At 47.8% G+C, this 17,896-nt stretch overlaps 2 protein-coding genes across 4 annotated transcripts in view; one reads left to right on the top strand and one right to left on the bottom strand.

Annotated features, from left to right (window-relative positions):
* The window catches only part of CSTPP1 (centriolar satellite-associated tubulin polyglutamylase complex regulator 1), an 82,088-nt gene extending 78,405 nt beyond the window's left edge, over positions 1-3,683 (top strand). The window contains exons 8-10 of one of the 2 annotated variants that reach the window (XM_069017285.1): positions 1,116-1,179; positions 1,688-1,870; positions 2,034-3,683. In XM_069017285.1, the coding sequence (XP_068873386.1) occupies positions 1,116-1,179; positions 1,688-1,868 (245 nt within the window). In that variant the 3' untranslated portion in view covers positions 1,869-1,870; positions 2,034-3,683. Of the gene's footprint in view, positions 1-1,115; positions 1,180-1,687; positions 1,975-2,033 lie in introns of those variants that run through there. The other variant, XM_069017284.1, reaches the window with a different exon arrangement.
* Positions 3,684-3,834: 151 nt separating this feature from the next.
* Positions 3,835-13,576, bottom strand: ARFGAP2 (ARF GTPase activating protein 2). Of its 2 annotated transcripts, XM_069017268.1 has the most exons (17): positions 13,419-13,576; positions 13,056-13,174; positions 12,075-12,147; positions 11,437-11,568; positions 11,267-11,347; positions 10,334-10,436; positions 9,645-9,701; positions 9,049-9,093; positions 7,900-7,952; positions 7,347-7,483; positions 6,670-6,801; positions 6,063-6,191; positions 5,855-5,983; positions 5,346-5,472; positions 5,136-5,226; positions 4,899-5,017; positions 3,835-4,468 (listed from the first exon to the last, which is right to left on the bottom strand). In XM_069017268.1, exons 1-17 carry the CDS (start codon positions 13,488-13,490, stop codon positions 4,448-4,450), a joined length of 1,620 nt encoding a protein of 539 aa, XP_068873369.1. In that variant the 5' UTR covers positions 13,491-13,576; the 3' UTR covers positions 3,835-4,447. The 2 variants fall into 2 exon arrangements, with proteins under 2 accessions (XP_068873369.1, XP_068873370.1); XM_069017269.1 differs by lacking the exon at positions 9,049-9,093.
* Between the last annotated feature and the right edge of the window lie 4,320 nt (positions 13,577-17,896).

The following is a 17,896-nucleotide window of genomic DNA, read 5'->3' as shown; positions in this document are numbered from 1 at the left end:
TGGCTCTCCAGCCTCTCCTTCAAGAGCAAGGTAACACAGCCAGAAAACAGATTTGTGTCCCCACAAGGAATACAAAGCCCCTTCTGAAATGTATTGAGTGTAGCACCCAGGTCTCCTGAAAAACTGTAGAAAGAACATTCCTCACTGTACCATTAGTATAGATTATCGAATGGGTTTTTTGTCCTGGTGTGTAGTGGTACTCTCCACGCTCTGGTAGGCAATCTCTGTGCTGTTCTCTGTCATTTCTGTGCTGTCTGATCACACTTTCTCATGACCCCTATACAAGGTGGAGTTTATTAAAGAATTAGGAAGGAGGGCTTTCCTAAGAGCCCCATCTTCCTTTCTGGCCTGCTAAGGTCCCAGTATTTTCAGAGAAGAGCAAGGATCATCAACCAGCTGTTCTAGTCCTGAACTATACCATGTCCTTCATCTGGAGTAGGGTTTCTAATGTGAAAAGGAGCATGCTGATCTTATGCTGAGAGGGTACCCAAGTACTGGCCCAGCCTTTCATGCTCCCACCCAGACAGCAAGCAGTGCTAGAGCACAGTTCATCCACACTTAACTCCTGTAGACAATGTGCACAGGAGTCAGACCTGACTTTCCTGAGTTGCAGGGAAAGCACAAGCCTTAAATGTGTGGAGTGTTTGATCCCAAGATCAGTGTGCGACAAGAAACACAGGTGGCACAAAAATATACATTTCCCTGGGTGGTATAGCGTGTGTTTCAGGCTGTGGCACTGACAACACCACGACTATTACTCTTGTAGGATCTGGGATTGGTGACTACACTGGGCAATGAGCGAAAGCCCAAAGTTGACAGACTACTCTGTAGTTTAGTACAGTGAATGAAAACTGCCAATCCTCAGGTTGTACTGAGGCTGCCTCTCATTTAGTCTGAGCTCAGCTACAGCATGCGTGAAAGACACACAAAATGATCATCATTTTTAATCTATGATCCTCAACATTCAGTGTCCATTTCTCTAATAGGTATAAAGAAAAATGTTCTCTGTCTTGCAGGCCAGATTTTGGATGCTGCTATGGCTTGAACACTTTTCTTGAAGAATGAATAGCCTAACTCTGCTCTGATACTTCGTTGGTTGTTGTTTTTCCCCCCAGGAGCTCTACCAGATAAAGGAGACTTGTTTCTGGACCCTGCCATGGATCAGGAACTTGAGAAATTGTAAGTGGAATTGCCTAAACTAGGAGATAAAGCAACAGATTAAAGGTAGCATGCTAAAGAAGAGTGTAATAAAGTACTGTCCTATTCCTCTGCTACACTACAAAACAATAAAGCAGCTAAAAGAGCAGCCTGAACAGGAAGGGCTTCTTTGTGGTGCCTCAGTGCAGTTAACAAAAAATCCTTACAAAAATCTTCAGAAACAGAGGGGAAGAGTGTGACTCAAAGAGGGATCTAGAGGAAGAAGCAGTCTCTAATGAACAGGGAAACTTTGTCTGGATGGTGAAAAGTAGGAGTGTTGGAAGGAACGAGCTCAGTCCAGAAGATAAGTTTAAACAGGAAAAGATTCCCACAGTGAGTCTGGGAGGTACCCAGTGCAAGGTATTCCCCCTCTATGCTATGAACATCTTTCCATCCCTGTGCTAGTTTTAAGTCTTCCAGGTTGACTCCAAAAGTGCTGCAGTAAAAGTTTATGCAACATGCTGCCAAGCATTTATCTTTTCTCTTTCAGGGTAGCTCAGGTTTCAGGGCTTTCTGTCTCTGGTCCTGCCAGCTCCAGTGCCGACACAGCAAATATGCCCGTTCGTAACTCGCCCAGGATTAACTCACTCTGGAAGCCTCTACACCATCGTCGAAAAATGGATGCTGAGAGTGAAGGCTCCAATGAAGAGACAGACTCCTCTGAAAACTGAAGGTTGTAAGGGTGGGCACCATTCCCATCTTGGGTTTCTCCAGAACCCACTGGAGGAACAGCTCCTCCCAGAGCATCTGCTCTAACAGTGGGTTCTGTCTACGTCACCAGTGTGTGTGTGTGGCTGTGCTAATCCCCGGTGCCGGGCTCACTCATCTTTTCCCAGGAACAACTTGCCTTTTTCTTAGCTCCAAATCGGTGCAGGAATAGCTCCTCTGCAGAAGCCATTTACAGCTACAGAGTTATGCTTCCCTCTGCTGGCAAGCAGGACAAGGCAGCAGCCGCCAGCTCTGCCACCACTTGGAACCAGCTGGGTACGCTCTCACCGGGGCGCTCCCTTCCAGTTCCGCAGTTCAGCACCTGCTGAAGCAGCGGAAGTACTACTGCAGGCCGCCTGCCAGTGTTTTGTTGTGTAGCTCTGTTCAGATTTGACCCAGATAACAGAGTGGTTAAATGGCCAGCAGCACCTCTGCACTTGTGTTCTATTATTCTTCCCAGTAATGCTGCACGTGCATATGATCAAAGGTAAGGAAGTTCCTGAAGTTCCTAAAAAGGGCAGCTTACATATTGCCATGCAACCTGTCTCTGCTTTGTGCTTTCTCCTCCATGTGTCCAAGACTTGCCAAAGCAAATACAGCAAATAAGCTAGATTGCAGTAAGTACTGCATGGTGCTGTCTAGCTCCACTGCTGTACTGAGTGCCCTTCTGTGAGGTTCCCCCCTCTCTCCAACAGCACGTTACATTCATTTGGAAAAGTGAGTTTCAGAGGATTTGGATCAGAGGGAGAGGGTCTTTAAATTCCTTGGCCACAGGTGGTATGGATTGCAAGCATGCTGCTGGGTGGGCAGAAGCACTAAGGGAAAAGGAAGCAGTTCTCAAATGAGATCGCATTGGGGTTTTTTGTAAATATTGGTATTGTTGTAGCAGCAGTGTAGCCCTTAAAACTACAAAAATAAGTAGCATTACATTGCATTAATGGCAACCAATGCAGCAGTTTTAACCTCCACAGCCCCGAACGCTTTATCAAGCCCAGCTCCTGTGCCCCAGCTTGCATAGACTGGTTATTTCCTGGGGAACTTCCGTTTCTCATGCTTCTTTGGGAGCCTCCTCGCTCCTCCTGGTCATGAAGTGCTGCAGCATGGGCTACCAGGGGCTGGTAACCCAAAGCTTGTACCAGGGTGCCGGCAGGGTTATTTATTTATTGTAAGTTAAATTATTTATGATCTGTGCATTCTCTCCCAGCTCAGTGAGTGGCTGTGACAGCCTGGCAATAAAGCACGCTGTGTCAGGCCTCTGCTGCGTCTGGGTCTTCGGGTCTTCTGGGCTGCCCTGGCCCCTCCTCAGGGGCAGCAGTATCTGGTGGGCAGGACCAGCGCAGGGCTCTGGCCCCCTTCCACGGCCCCACCAGCCCCTCGCCTCGGCCGGGGAAGGCGCCCAGCCCACCCCCAAGTGCCAGGGTGCACTTGTGGCCATGCCCGGACTGCCACTGCAGCTGCATGACCGCTGCCTGGAGCCCCAGCCCACTGTGGGTGCTGTGACATTGACACAACTCCGTCAGGGCACAGGGACAAGGAACAGGAAGATCTGACCCTGACCACCCTCATGCCCCACCGAGCTGAAACATCAGCACAGAGTGGCGGAGTAACCATTCCCCTCCCGCCCGCAGCTACCACAGCCCCTCAACTCAACAGGAGAGGTGAAGCCCGTGCAAGGTGCAAGCCTCTTCCCAGTCCCAGACAGAAGGTTCCAGAACAAACAGCCCCAGCCTCTCTTGATGACAGCCCTTTCCCACCCTTCTTCTTACTACCTAGTCCTCAACACCATAGTCCAAGGAAAACACTCTTGGTAAAACCAGAGACCAAGCTGAACATGACTAAAATGACAGTCCTCACTGCTGCATTTCATGGTTAAGTCAGAGGCTCAGTACTTTGATCTGATCCAAAGCTGGGCAAAAAAATAACCAGGGATCCAGTAAATTTCTTTACTTCTTTACCTGGGCCTTTTTTGCTGATGATGTAGTTAGAAGCTAAAAAAATAATCTTTGCTTTGATTTTTTTTCTCCTGCATTCATATATGCTGGTTTAGAAGACAGTAAAAAGGACTAGATCACGGTAAAAGGCAAACTCTGCTAATACAGAGGACTCCACAGCACCATGGATTGGGAGCAGTAATCAGAACAAAAAACAGTCATGTCACATGATGTTCAGAAAAATAGCATTCCCCTTTCCTCTGTCACTTGGTGAGCTAAGTTATGGGCCAAAGAAGGACAGGAGCACTGATGAGGGAAGCCCAGGAGTTCTGTCATATCTTTTACACCAATGAGGTTAACCCTGTAAGAAGGCCTGTCTCCACTGGCTAGTAGATAGCAGTGGATATGAGGGCACATTGATTTTTAATAGAGTGGAATCCAGAGATATTCAGAAAGCATCCTGGGCACAGCCATGTCCTGACCCCCTCCGCTTACCTTCTCCCCTCCCCACCCAACCCAGACAAATAAGACAATCCTGCGGAGTTTACTCCAGGCAAAGGTGGCATCAGTGCCTCTTGCTGGCTTCCCTTTGAGTTGCAGTCCCTGGGTCATCAATATGAACCATAACGATCCTGAGAAGGAAACAGACAGAGACACCTTGCTACAACACCTTTGTGCAAAATCCAGAGATGGATAACAAGAAATTGGGGGGGTTGGTATTTTAATGCAGTGTGAGGTTATCTAGACAGGACACCGTACAAAAGCAGAAAGTAAAATGACCTTGACTTTTTAAATTCCGCCTGGAATTTGTGGGAAAAGGTGTATCTGACATAACAAGGTGCCCTGTGCAGCAGGAGGGTAAGGCTGGCCAAGCAGAGTTCACTGGCCACCTGGAATTGCTCAGCTATTGTACTGTAGTCATCAGCTAAAAAAGACAAGTGTCTACCTGGGACTTTCCACATAATTTGAGAAGATAGTGATAATTCCAGTGGAAGCCAGCTTATGGTAGAAGTCCCTGAACATGACAACAGCCTTTCTGAAGGTGCCATCGTGTAACCTCACCTGGAGGGAGTTCATCACCCCATTGGCCAGGACAGCCATCTTGCCGGCCACTGATTTCACTCCTTGCTTGAACTGTGCAATGTCAGCTGCAGGCAGGACATTTCCAATAGACACACCGCCTACAAGAACCAGGAGGAGTTATCCCAGAGTCGTTCAGCTCCAGAAAGCACCCTGATCCCCTCCAGTCTAGGTCTTCCAAAGCTGCCCCCTCCCTCAACCCGCTGAGTGCTAACAAACCTGAGTGCACGTTGTCAGCCTCTCCAAACAGGTCTGCAGAGCTGATGGCACTGCTGCCCGAGAGCTGCTGCAGTCGGGATCTAGCTTCATACTGCAGCAGAAAGCAAAACAAAAATGTTATACAGGAAAGGAACAAAGTAGGACCTGAGCAAAAGAGGAGGAGGTAAAGCCAGAGCTGCACCAGTGTTAAGCACTGCAGAATGCATCTACCTCAGCATCTGCCTCCCGCCCGAAAAACATATCTGAAGAGATAGCTTTAGCCCCTGCAAACTTCTGCCGAGCTTCATTGGATTCCACCATGGACGGCCTGTTCTCCATCTCCCGCCTACTGGTGGGTCTGAGGAAACAAGAAGAGACATCTCAGATGAAGCTCACCAACAGAGTAAAGAATGAGATTTCTGTCTCAGACCTCATCTAATCAAAGGAAAGCAAGACATCCTTAAATGTTAGTTATATTGGGGCTCTCCTTTCCCCATTTCAGGACAGTCAGCACTTGATGGCCACAGGCTGTATAAACTTATGAATATGACAGGCATAGAAGTGTCCAAGGCCCTTTCACTCAAGGCCCTTTTTCTTTTTCTTGGGCTTTTCTGTGCAAGTTATATTTCTGCACAAGGCTCCTGCTGTAACACAGCAGCATCTATGCCACAGCCCCCACACTCATCCTTTGTCCCCTATGCAAGGGGCAAAAGGTACACTAGCAGTGGCAAGCCCTTTACCTCTCTGAAATCGGCCGAATACTGGAAATGGTCACCTCCGGTTCCTCCTCTTTGTCCATACCCCATGAAGAGTCCGTTTCCCATCGTGAACCAAACGCATCTTCGAATGAGAAGGGATTGTATTTGTACCTATGTACCAAAAATAGGTAATTTAGGCCAGGCATGAAATTCAGGAGTAAGACAAGAGTACACTGAAGCTAAGTCTTACTTGGGGGGTCCAGATGTGAAGCTTCCACCATCTTCAAATAAGTCCAATTGGGAGCGGGAAGATTTTGCTACCAGCGGCGTCTCCTGCTCAATTACTTGCATCTCAGCCATCACCGAGTGTGAAACAGAACTAGCACAACAAACAGGCAGAGTCAGGGCTGACAGGTCTGACAGCATCCAGTCCCTACAACCAGTGTGCCTCACAACTGAATCTGGCCTTCACAGGCAGGGCGCAGGTGCCACAAGTTTTGAGGGAGAGTTGTGGGATGTCAGCCCCCTTCACCACTTATCTATATTCCTTCAGAAGTCTTGAGCTACCTTCTTGAAGGAAGGATTCTGCAGGGGGACACCTGTCAAGCAGCAGGGCTCTAGTGCTAGACACTGACAGGCCACACATGTCTGTGGAAAAGCTCAAATGAGAACCACAACCTTTGAACAGAATGCTTATTCCTTCTGGGGCCTGAAGCATTTTTAGTCAGAGACCAGCATATGAGCACTTAACTCATCTCCTTATCTGTTACAAGAGAAACTACTGCCTTCAAGAAACTTTTCCAGAGCAGGGTACTTCCAAGACACCTGTCTGTCCTATGCCATCCACAGCCAAGTACCTTCTGGACACCAGTCCCATTCCCAGCCTCTCTGCTTGTTCACGTTTCTTCCCTTCAAGGTTCTGGAGTTTCTTCTCTTCCTTCTTCCGATCCAGCTGCAGTTCCTGATAAGCCAGTCGCATTGAGGTGACTCTAAGGGAAAGAGCCATGGTGGGTAGCAGCTCATTACCCTCCCTTGCTGCCCATGTTGTAGAGGAACAAGTGGTAAAGTAACCCCAACCACCCTTCAAAACAGCCACTTTCACAACAGTTCTGCCAAAAATCCTTGCACAGAAGCTATTGCTTGTTTTGCCATCTCACCTCCACTGGGATTCAACTCTTCTTTGGCTAACCATGTTTTCCTTACTGTAAGCATCACAATGTCTGTCTTCTCCCCCCCTGCACCCAGAATGATCCATCCAGTTCCCCCTTACCCTTTTTCAGTCCTGTCCAAAGGTGAACAGAAACACACAATACAGAAGTATCTGCTCCCTAAATTCTTCCAGGAATGCTAATTTGAATAAAACACAGCAGTATAACTTATGCCCTGCTGCAAGGGCCATACTGGCATATAGCTACTGCTCATCCTCTCATGCAGTATGTTCTGTAGTCATATTTGATCCTAGGGCGAACAGCATTAACCTCATGCTACTTCTGCCTTAGGTATGCAAGGTACTCATCCCAAACAGGGCACTTACATGGACTCCTCGGCTTGTTTCCTGGACTCCACTGCTTGCTGCTCCCTCAGCTGTTCTGCCACCTGGGCTTGCCGCTCAATCTCACTGAAGCTCTGGCTGCTTACTTTCTGGGCTCCAAGACCTTTTTTTGCACCCAACTTGAAAAACAAAACCAAAATCCTGTGAATTCTTCATCCTAGATTGTTCATTGTAGAAGGAAACCTGAATCCTACTTCTTGCTGCACCAGTGAGGCCTTCAGTCTCCCTGTGCAGTCACAGCCTACAGACCCAAAAGAGCTTGCAGCACAGTATGGAAGAACACCCAAGAGTTAACCCACCAGTGGCCAAGCACTTGGAGATCAGCCACATAAGCTTCAGACCACAACCAGTAATGATCCAGAACTTAATTTTCTTTTGTAATAATACACAGGCTTGCTTAAGGTCTCCTTTCCCAAAACCAGATCTCTACAGCTTTGTCACACAGCTGTTAAGGGCAGAAAGCAAGGATCAGGGAAAGGACAGCAGAAATGCAAGACATGTTTTACCTCCCCTCCATGAAAGAGCTCAGACATACCCCTTTCTTGGCAGCTGCTGGCTTCTTCTTTCCAATGAGGGAGGATTTAAGTTCTGCAAGAGAAGGGAAGCAGCAAATAAGCAGAAGTAAATTAATTTAAGAGGCCAAAATTAGACAGCAACCCCCATGAACATCCACCACAGTCCAGCTGCGGTAGCATCCAGGGCACACCATGCAGCTTCACATCAGAAGCCTGGGTGATTTCACCCAGGCAAGAAAGATGCATGTAGAAGCTCCACAGTTACAGGCTGGGGGCCTAAAGAAGCATGTCCATTTCTGGAGCAACTTATAATTGAATGAAGAACTGTGAATAACTCCTCTGAGTTTTATGCAGTAGGTGACCCCACCCAGCAGGGATCAGGGTAGTTAGAGAAAGACTAGGTTTATTTCATACACAAATTCAAGAAAACACAGCTTCAGAGGCATGTGAAGGTCAGTGCCTCACCAATGCCTTAGGGACAAAGCAGCAAGAACCCTAAAGTTGTGTTTACATGAACATACCAAAAAAAGGGACCTAAAGTGCAGCAAGCTGTAAAAGCAACAGGTTCCCCAACACCTTGCACTTGTCACTGTTGAGGGCATGCCACACTTGTAAAACCAGACAAGCGCCAGCCAAGCAGCAGATGTCTGGGGAAAAGTGTAAGAACAAAGCAGAGAGGAGACTGCCCAAAACATCTTCCAGCTTCCCATAGGTAGCTCCAAAATCTTTTACTGCCCTTGTTGGGCTTTTCTTCTGCATGTGTGTGTCTCCTGACTTTCTACAGCCACAGGACTTTTGTTAGCCCATAGATTATTCTTGACAGCCTTTCTTTTATCTTTCCAAGTCTTATAATAACTTTTTAAATAAGGAGATTCAAAACATTCTCACTATCTGAAATGGTTTTCCACTCGTTGTTCCTAACACTTGATTCGAGGTTGTTTGGTTTTGTCTTTGGGGTTTTTTTATACTGTCAGGAAACAGAAATGTTAATAAGGTCTCTTTACAGGTATGACATATCTGGTTTAGATCTCAATACAACACATATAAGCTTTGGCTTGTTCTCTCCCTCTAAGCACAGGAAGCTAAAGTTAGAATTGAAGGCAGAATCTCAGGAGGGGCAAGCAGAGTTGTCACAAGCAGCCAACGCAGGCCAGCTGTTAGCCAGTTACCTCCAGCAGGAGTGGCCCCTTGTGTTGACAGATACATGGACATGTCTGAGGAAGAGACGTAAAACATGGGGAATGAACAGACACTTGAGGACACAGGCCTTCCACCCAGAATGAACCCACTGTGGGCTAGGAGCATGCTCTCAATAAGGAAAGAAGCTCCAGCTACATGTTCTCTGTGCAGCCAGGACAGTAATGGCAAGGGAGAAAGAGATACAAATCCCCATTACTCTGAAAACTAAAAATTCATTTGCCTCCAAAGGTTCTGTGAGGAAACAAACCAAAAAACCAGCCATGTGGCCTTGATCACCCAAGTTCTAAATATGCAAATACCAAGTTTTGTCCAAAGCTCAAAACCAGGAAAACATGCTTTTGGGAAAGCAACAGCTTTGAACTCAATCATCCAAAGGAGGAGGAAACCTCCAGAAAACTGTGGCTTGGTTTTGGGCTTCAGGAACATCCTAAGTACTGGCTCCACAGGGAGATAAGCTCGTTTAGACATTCTGGAAACTGGCTCACTGCTTCCAGCTTCACTGAGCTTACTACTGAGCAGTGGGTACAAGAGCAAGACTGATCTGAGAGTGAAGAGTCTTACTTACCTAGGGGAGCTTTAGGAGATGTGCTCAACAAGTCAATAGATGGACCTTGGCCAGGATCTGTGGGCACAAAACCAGAAGAGAACAGTCAACAGATTGATTCTCAAACCTCTTTTTTCCAGTATGTTCACAATTCCACTGCACGTCTCCTAGCTCCTCTGCCCCCAGAAATAAATCCAGTTACAGCTTGAAATATGCAATTTCCAAGCACAACAACTTTACACCTCCACAGAGCAATTCCCTCTGCAGTGTTCTTAGAGTAAAAGAAAGCAAACACTGCAGAGAAATATACAAAGCTGTTTCAAATTACAGCTATACCTCCAGATTCTTGGTTTCCTTGTCCTTCACCCTAGAAAATTTTCTGTCCTATGTCATTTTCAGACCCACCAAATTCAAGGGACAGAGAAGAGTGTTTAGACAAATAATTATGTCTGAAAGCAGGGAAATGGGGCAGCTAATCCCCAAAACAGTTTTGTGTGTGTTTCAGGAAAAGCAAAGAACTGATCCCAAATGGAGCAGTGTTTTTAGAAGTCTCCATTAATTTAACTAAACATCATAAGAGTGCATAGAACTTCCACTCCTTCAAGCCTGAACCAAAGGAAAAGTTCAGCCCTTTCAACAGTGGTACAGAACTGTATTCTCCTGGAAATGAAAGCAGGTTCTCAGAAAAAATGATTCAGCAAAGAACTCACTCGAAACTTCACTGCTTTCTGATGACTTTGCTGCTTTTTCCACCTCCAGAGAAGACTGTGCAGGATTCTGGCTAGCATCTGCTACATCCCAGGTACTGGAGGACTGCAAGGAGATACTCATTCCAGTTATTTGCAGAAGATGAATGAACCAAACAATCCCAAATTTACTACAGGTTTAGTGACCTATATTCGATTTTAGGCCAAAGGAAACTTGTTCCAAACTTCAGACTATGCCTTCCTTGAAGACAACATATAGACAAGTCCATATTCCCTTATCAGGGACAAAAATTAAAAAAAGAAAAAAAAGGAAGCTAAGCTGAATGAATGGCCAGGAGGAATAGGAGGAATGACAGAATCGTTTGACAGTTGACTAATGGGAGGACTTTCCAGGTTAAAGGAAATGAGTTTAAGTCTGGGAGAAAGTGTGAATGAGTTTTCCTGGAAAAAAATTAATCTCCTCTCCCACTGTCTCTACTGGCCATACAGCCAATACTCACATCACTCTATGCACCTGAGAAAGTCTGCCTGGCATTTTGCAGTTGCCCAAATCCACTTTACCAGGGTCTGTGCACTGAAAAGTTCCTTCTAAACCAGAAGTTCAAAGTAATAGCTGGTTCTTGCTTTAACTGTACAAAGAAACTAAGCATTAACACAGCACACAAAGCATCTTCCAGGGCATAGCTTCTAGCTCTGAGTACTTCTTGAAGTTCAAGATGGTCTCAAAAACGAAAGACATGGATATTACAGGGACTGTTCAGATATGTGACTATGTCCCAGGCAGATGACTGAATCTTACTTCCTCCATGTTACTACTGAATTTAGAGTATATGCTGAATACAATTTAGAGTCTTCCAAGCTAAGGGACTGCTCCTGGCTGAACAGCTGGCTATTGGAGAGCTATTAAGGCTGCCTGGTTTAGGTAGTTCTTCTCACCTGTGTGTGTTCTGTGAAGAAATCAGCATCACTCTTGTCAGGGGAGTGCCCAGGGGCTCCACTCAGTCCATCTATAAGCAACTAAAGAGAGGAGAGTGATAAAAGAAGATATCCTACAAGACTCAGCATCCAGCACTACCCATCTAGCACTCCAGAGCTCTCAGACTTACATCAGTGCCATACTTGGCCATGGCAGCACTTGCCAGCTGCCGGATCTTCTCCCTGTACATCTGGGCAGCTCGACTGTTATATTTAGCATTGGCATCTGTGGTGGTACAGCCGTGCTGGCGGAAGAACGCAGTCTGAAAAGAGAGGAATATTCAGTCTCCTGACTGCTAGATCCCACTCAAGCAAGGACTAGACAAACTCAAGAGAAAAAGAAAACGTCCCAGAGACAGGGGATGATATACTGAGAGCACAGCATGAACCAACCATTCATTGATCAGCTTTCTACAAGAAGTCTCACTCCAGGAGCCTATGAAAATCATCCGTCTTCTCTACAGAGGGATGATTCTGAGTCACAATGCTGAGCATGATCTTTCAAACTGGTGTTATTAACTCCTATCATTTAAGAAGGCTATGCCTCTCATTTATATGAGGTGCAAAAAATGACAGCTCTGCACTTCAGAAAACAATGCATGCAAAGATCACAGTCTGACTTCCAAGCACACTTGATAAATGCCCCCCTTCATTACACATTTCAGATGAGATTGGTACCAAGAATGCCACACAAAGCAAAAGGACAATAAACAGAGGATATGGATTAGCAAGAGGGAAAGCAAGCAAAATGCCTACAGAGGCTCCTCACCGCGTTGGCATTACTGCCCACTTGCATACACCTCAGCTGGAACCAGTTCCAGTTAGAATCCAACTCTGTGGACCTGTGTGAGAACCCATTTTTCTCTATTAATAAAGAACAGGCAAACCAAATGCAAAACCAAGCTCTGGCCTAAAATGGTCAGATATTCCACTACTATTCCAAAGTGTAGAAGGCAAAGGTGGAAAGAATATCTTGAGAACTTCATTGTTCCTATAAAAAATTCATTTCAAATTTTAAAGTGAGGAAAAAGACCAGATTTTATGCAAATTTTGAAGATCTCTCACTTGTAATGCTTGTTTAGAGGGCGGAGCTTGAGCTAGGAAAGCACGGTCAAGAACTTTCATTGTACATGTGATCTCACCACAACATGAGAGAGTCATATTCAGCCCGTCCCACAGATTAGGCCAAAACACATGACAAAGCAACTGAGGATACATCCAAGTAAAGCTAAGGAATACAGCATGTCTCATATCAGTTACTTAACTTCCCTCCTAACAAGTAAAGGTCACAGTTCTATTAACTTAAAATGCTAATTTTTACAAGTACCAGAAATAAGAACTAGGCTGAAAAGCCAACACCATCTTCCCCATCAGGTTGATACTGAAAAGATTAAACGATATTCCTCTTTTTGCCTTGCTCAGTCTTACAAGAAGGTATATACACCACACTGCTGCCTTACTGGCAAGATTCACACACCACACTTTCGTCTCTGCTCCTAGAATTCCAAGTCCAGAGAGCGTTTCTGCAAGGCTAGCGAAAGCAACATGTCCATGTTCCACCTGAGGTGCTTTGGAAACTCCATCTTGGAAGTACTGAGTGACCCAGAACCTCCAGCGAGCAAGCCACATAAAACCGGAGGTGATCGCTCCGTGATAAGGCTTCTCTCCCAATCCCTGCGTGCTCCCACACCAAGGGGGGATGGCTGCCCCGGGCCTGCCGGCGGTACCGCGGGCCGCGCTCCCCACGCACCTGATGAAGCTGAGGTGCACGCCCAGGGACCTGTGGACGCCGGAGCAGTCGATGCACAGGAAGACCCCGTAGGTGATACTGGCCCAGCTCGGGTTCTTGGCGCCGCAGTCGAAGCACGACTAAAGCGAAGGCAGAGAGACAGCCAGGTTGAGGCGACGGCTCTGCCGCTCCGCCACCCCCTGCCACATCCCGGCGGCCCCGGCCGCTCTGCCCGGGCCCTCCCTAAGGGCCCCAGCCCGGCCGCCCCAACAGCCGCCGCAGCGCAGCCTGGAGCCCACCGGGGCCCGGTCGGAGCGCAGGCCACGGCCGCAGGGCAACAGCCCGACACGGAGAGTCCGGCGGCCCCCGGCCACTCCCCGCTACCTTGTTGGCCGGCGCTGCCCGGAGCCGCTTGAAGAGGGTCTGGATCTCCGTCTTGCTCGGCTCCGCCGCCATGATCTCTCCTTCCCAGACACCCCCGCGGGGACGGCAGCCGACGGGGTCCAATCGGCGCCGCGGCAGGTCCGTGCTGGGCCGGCACCCCCCCCCCCGCCGCGTCCGTGGGTCTGGACAGGGAGAAGAGATCAAGGTCCTTCTTTTCCTCTGGTCCCGGGCTGTGGGGCAGCTTTAGCTCCGGGTCACCCCGGCCGCTGCCCCGGCTGCCGGCCCGACGCCTCGCGGGGGTTACGGCCTCGCCTTGCGCAGATCGGACGGTGCAGGCGCCGAGACGCCCGTGAGCTCGGAGCGCGTCCGGCAGTGCCCCAGCGCCGCTCGGCGCTGTCGGGGGGCCTTGTGGTTGTGCTCCTCCTTTTGGGGCCGCTGCGGGCCCGCACCGAGAGAAGGGCCCTGCAATAGCAATGGGGCAGTGCCTGCCGTGGGTCAGCTGCTACCGGAGAAAAAGCTCAGAGCAGCGTTTACAGGGATCGCCTGCTCCAGCAGCCGACCTCAGGGCACCGGGCCTGGTACATTGGCACAAGCAAACGGTGATTTGGAAATGATTTACAGAACCACAGAATGTCCTGTGTTGGAAGGGACCCACACAGATCATCGAGTCCAACTCCTGGCCCTGCACAGGATATCCCTCAAGTCACACCATGTGCCCAAGAGCACGGTCCAAACACTTCTTGAACTCTTGTCAAGCTGGTGCTGTGACCACTTCCTTGGGGAGCCTGTTCCAGTGCCCAACCACCCTCTGTGTGAAGAACCCTTTTCTAATATCAAACCTACATCTCTGGTGACACAACTTCAGGCCATTCCCTCAGATCCTGACACTGGTCATTAAAGAGAAGAGATCAGTACCTGCCCCTATGCTTCCCCTCGTGAGGATATTGAAGACCACGATAAGGGATGAGGTCCCCTCAGTTTCCTCCAGGCTGAAAGACTAAGTGACTTCATCCACACTCATATGGCTTCCCCTTCAGACCCTTCTCCATCTTCATAGCCCTGTTTTAATCAGGGAGGACCTTTCAAGAAGCTATTACTTGGCTATACAGTAATCAAGGCATCATGAAGCAGTAACCAAGGTAGGGAAGTTGTTACTTCAGAGCAAAGGTGATGTCAGGGCCCTTAACTGCTGCATTTATTACCTGCCTAGAAGCAGCAGGATATTTGCTAGAAAGTCATTCAGTTATAATGCGAGAAAAACAGAAAAAAGTATGGTTGTGCTGTGAACTAAAAGTCAATGGCATATAGTCCATTTCACGCTTTAGTGAAAAAAAAAAGTGACTGCAGAGCAATGAGAGATTCAGAAGGACGACAACAACAACAACAAAAGTTAATCAGTAGCATGGTATTACAGAGATGGAATACAATGGGATTTCCTTACCTCTGAAAGGAGGTTGCTCTGCAGCACCAGCTTGTCACTAAAATAAATTGTTAAATGTACTAATATCTGGACAACTTTCAGTTTAAATATAAAGGCTTTTTTCACTAATTTCCACATTATCCACAGATGTTAAGGTAGACAATAGAATTCCTTGCAATAGGAACCTAGGACCCATGGCCTTAGGAAGATACATAAAGCATTGGGACATAGAGATGCTCTCAGGAACAACGGAGTTGTTGAGAAAAAAAAAAAAGCCCTGCAGAAAAACCCTTGTATGTTTAGCAGGGTCTGGTGTTCTGGGAATCGGCAAAGCTCTAACTGTATGATCAGAGTGAGACCTGATATGCTAGGCACATGCAGTAACATGAGAGGCTTCTGGCTGACATATCTGATTCAAGCTGCTCTGAGAGGAGTTTCTGAGCTGGGTACTGAAGCCTGATCTAGGCTGACAGAGCTCATTTTTGGCAGCAGTCTTGTCTTAAGTAGTCCCTGGTTCTGTTGCTTTTATTCTACTACCTTGATGGTGCCTATATGCCATTTCTGGGATTACACACACATGTACTGGGGAAACAATGCAGGTAAAAGCAACCGATAGCATTTTCCTCACAGCTATTTTTAAACAAGCTGAGTTCCCTGATGCCATTTGTGGTGCAGCTGTCCTGGCAGTCATACCAGGAGAGCTGGTATCAGGGTGCAGTAAGGGCTGGCTGCACACTAGGACAACGAGAGCTGTGAGGGGCTGTTCCTGAGGCCAGCAGCCAGGGCCCTCATTGGGCATGGCCCATTCCCACAGTACCTGACCACAGAGAGCCAGGCAGGCCCAGCATAGTGGCTGGATTTGACCAAGAATTGAGATAGCTGGACAAGCTCGTGGTGGTGAGGTCACTTGCAGTCAAACTGGGTCAGGATCAGGCCCAGCAATTGCCAAGCGTGTTTGTGGTGATAAGGCAAGGGAAGCCTGAGGTCAGGCTGATAAACCAGCCTACAGGTTAAGATCAACAAAGCACAGCCAGAGACTACTATTCCTCCAGTGTAGCTCAGACAGGGCCTGGGAACTCTGGGCTGAGCTTAAATGCAAACACACTGTCTCCCCAACCCCATGGGCACGGGCTTTGGGTCAGGCCGCAGGTGAGGCTGCTCTGGACAATGAAGGCCTGTTAGTGCTTTCAGGGCCCTGACAGGTGAAGCTACAGAAGGGCAGGAGAGGGAGTCTCTGGTGGCAGGGTGGATGCTGTGTAAGCTGCATCTTGTGCAGAGGAGGGAGTTCAGATGATGAATGTGCATTGGGAGTGTTTGCATTTGTGTTGACTGTAGCTGCCTCAACCTGAGTTGCTTGCTCCTGCCCTGTCATCATCAGTTGTGTGGTGCTGTTCCCCTCCTCTGCTTGTTTCTTTCTTGTGATTGCTGTTTGGGAATGGGATGGGCAGGCGGTGAGCAATTGTATTGTATATCACTTGTTTTTCTCGGGCTTAATTCCTTTTTTCCTAGTATTATATTTTATTTCAGTTATTAAACTGTTCTTATTTCCACCCACCAATTTTACCTTTTTCCGGTTCTCTTCCCCATCCCACTGGGTGGTGTGGGGTGGGTGGAGTGAGCTGTGTGATACTTGGATGCTGGGTTAAACCATGACAGAGAGAAATGGCACGTGCTCAGGAGGAGCCAAGGCAGCCTCAGAGGCCAGTAGGTCAGTGTCACACTTTGTCTCTGCCAGTCTGTGCTAGGAGACATGGGGAGATACAGTGCAAGCTCCTCTCCTCCGTGGAGGAAGCAGAGTTTCTGTTCACGGCATTGTGTCCTAGGAATGCTTGCTACAGCAGTGTTACTTCAACTTCTCTACCTCAGCAGGGTCTCTTGCAGGCCTTCAATCCCATGCTGGTTGCTCCAGATCCTGGCAAGGCTGCTGATCCTGTCCATCAGTTTTGCATAAAAGCAGCATGGAGAGCATGCTGCTGGTCTGAGAAATAATCAGCTTCTTTTTGTTGCTTTTGTCAGTACAGGAAAGAACTCCTGCTGCTGACTGTTCCCTGTGAATGAGTGCTGTCATTGCACTGTTCTTGCTACTTCCTGCATCTGTTTCTTTTGTATCTCATGTGCTTTAGTGCTGAATTTCTGAGCTCCAAGCTGGCAGCCTGCTCTTTGGCTCTCAGCTTCCCTGTCCATCTGCATCCCATCTGACGTCTACCTGTTTCCTCCTGACTGCTCTGACACCAGACCCCGAGCCTGATGCAGCCTTCTAATCAGAGATCACCTTGCTGTTATCCACCTCTGCCAATAAAAGATAGTTCCCAGCATTATCCAAGAGAGAAAAGGAAAGCAAAGGATGATGACCAGGCATGATCTTGGAGTCTCCCATAACACCAGGGACACATGAGGTTACTGTGAAAGAGTTGGAGAGACTCAGGAAGGAAGTGCTGTGATGGGGATAAAACATGCCCTGCACTTTCAGGCCTGAGCCAAAGGTAAGAGGAAGTGCTTCTCTGTGAGTCTGTCCAAAAGGAGGGTGGTAGAAAGAAAGAGGGACCTTGCTCTTTTCTCGCTGCCCAGCAAAGAACATGGGTGAAAGGATTCTGCAGGAGAGAGATGAGGTGGCCGAGTCCTCCTCTCCTATTCAGACTCACTGGCCTCTCACACTTTTGCTGAATGAGAAGTTTTGGGAAAGGGGATAGCAAATTCAGTAAACTACCCAAAAAGTAACAAGGAGATAGAGTTTCCCATGGATCACAATGTTGAGTGGTGGGGTACCAGAAATCTAGAGTGATGCCTTGGGCAGAGAACAATTCCTAACACGAATCTATTTTTGTATATTTTTTCCTCCTCTCTTACTAAGCAGTTTACAGACACCAACTAATCCACATGATTTCCCTTGGGGCCAGTAACTGTGGGAGAAAGCTCTGCTGAGTATTTCAGGGCAGCCTGGCTATTTTCAGTAGCAGAAAGAGCAAATACAGCCACGAATGGAGGAGAGGAAAATCGGGTAGAAAGCATTCTCCCTCTCACTGGAACAAGGGACAGGTTCTCAGCAGGTATGCCCCTT

This window comes from Aphelocoma coerulescens, chromosome 5 (assembly GCF_041296385.1).
Source record: "Aphelocoma coerulescens isolate FSJ_1873_10779 chromosome 5, UR_Acoe_1.0, whole genome shotgun sequence".
Taxonomy (NCBI): Eukaryota; Metazoa; Chordata; class Aves; order Passeriformes; family Corvidae; genus Aphelocoma; species Aphelocoma coerulescens.
This window is presented reverse-complemented; position numbering and strand designations above follow the sequence as displayed.

Excerpts from the sequence above, each read along its gene's own strand:
- ARFGAP2 (XM_069017268.1), bottom strand. The coding sequence starts at position 13,490 with ATGGCGGCGGAGCCGAGCAAGACGGAGATCCAGACCCTCTTCAAGCGG. Across the intron at positions 12,148-13,055 it reads GTGCACCTCAGCTTCATCAG|GTCCACAGAGTTGGATTCTA; the intron begins GTGCGTGGGGAG and ends GTTCTCACACAG. Across the intron at positions 5,473-5,854 it reads ATTCGGCCGATTTCAGAGAG|ACCCACCAGTAGGCGGGAGA; the intron begins GTAAAGGGCTTG and ends TTGTTTCCTCAG.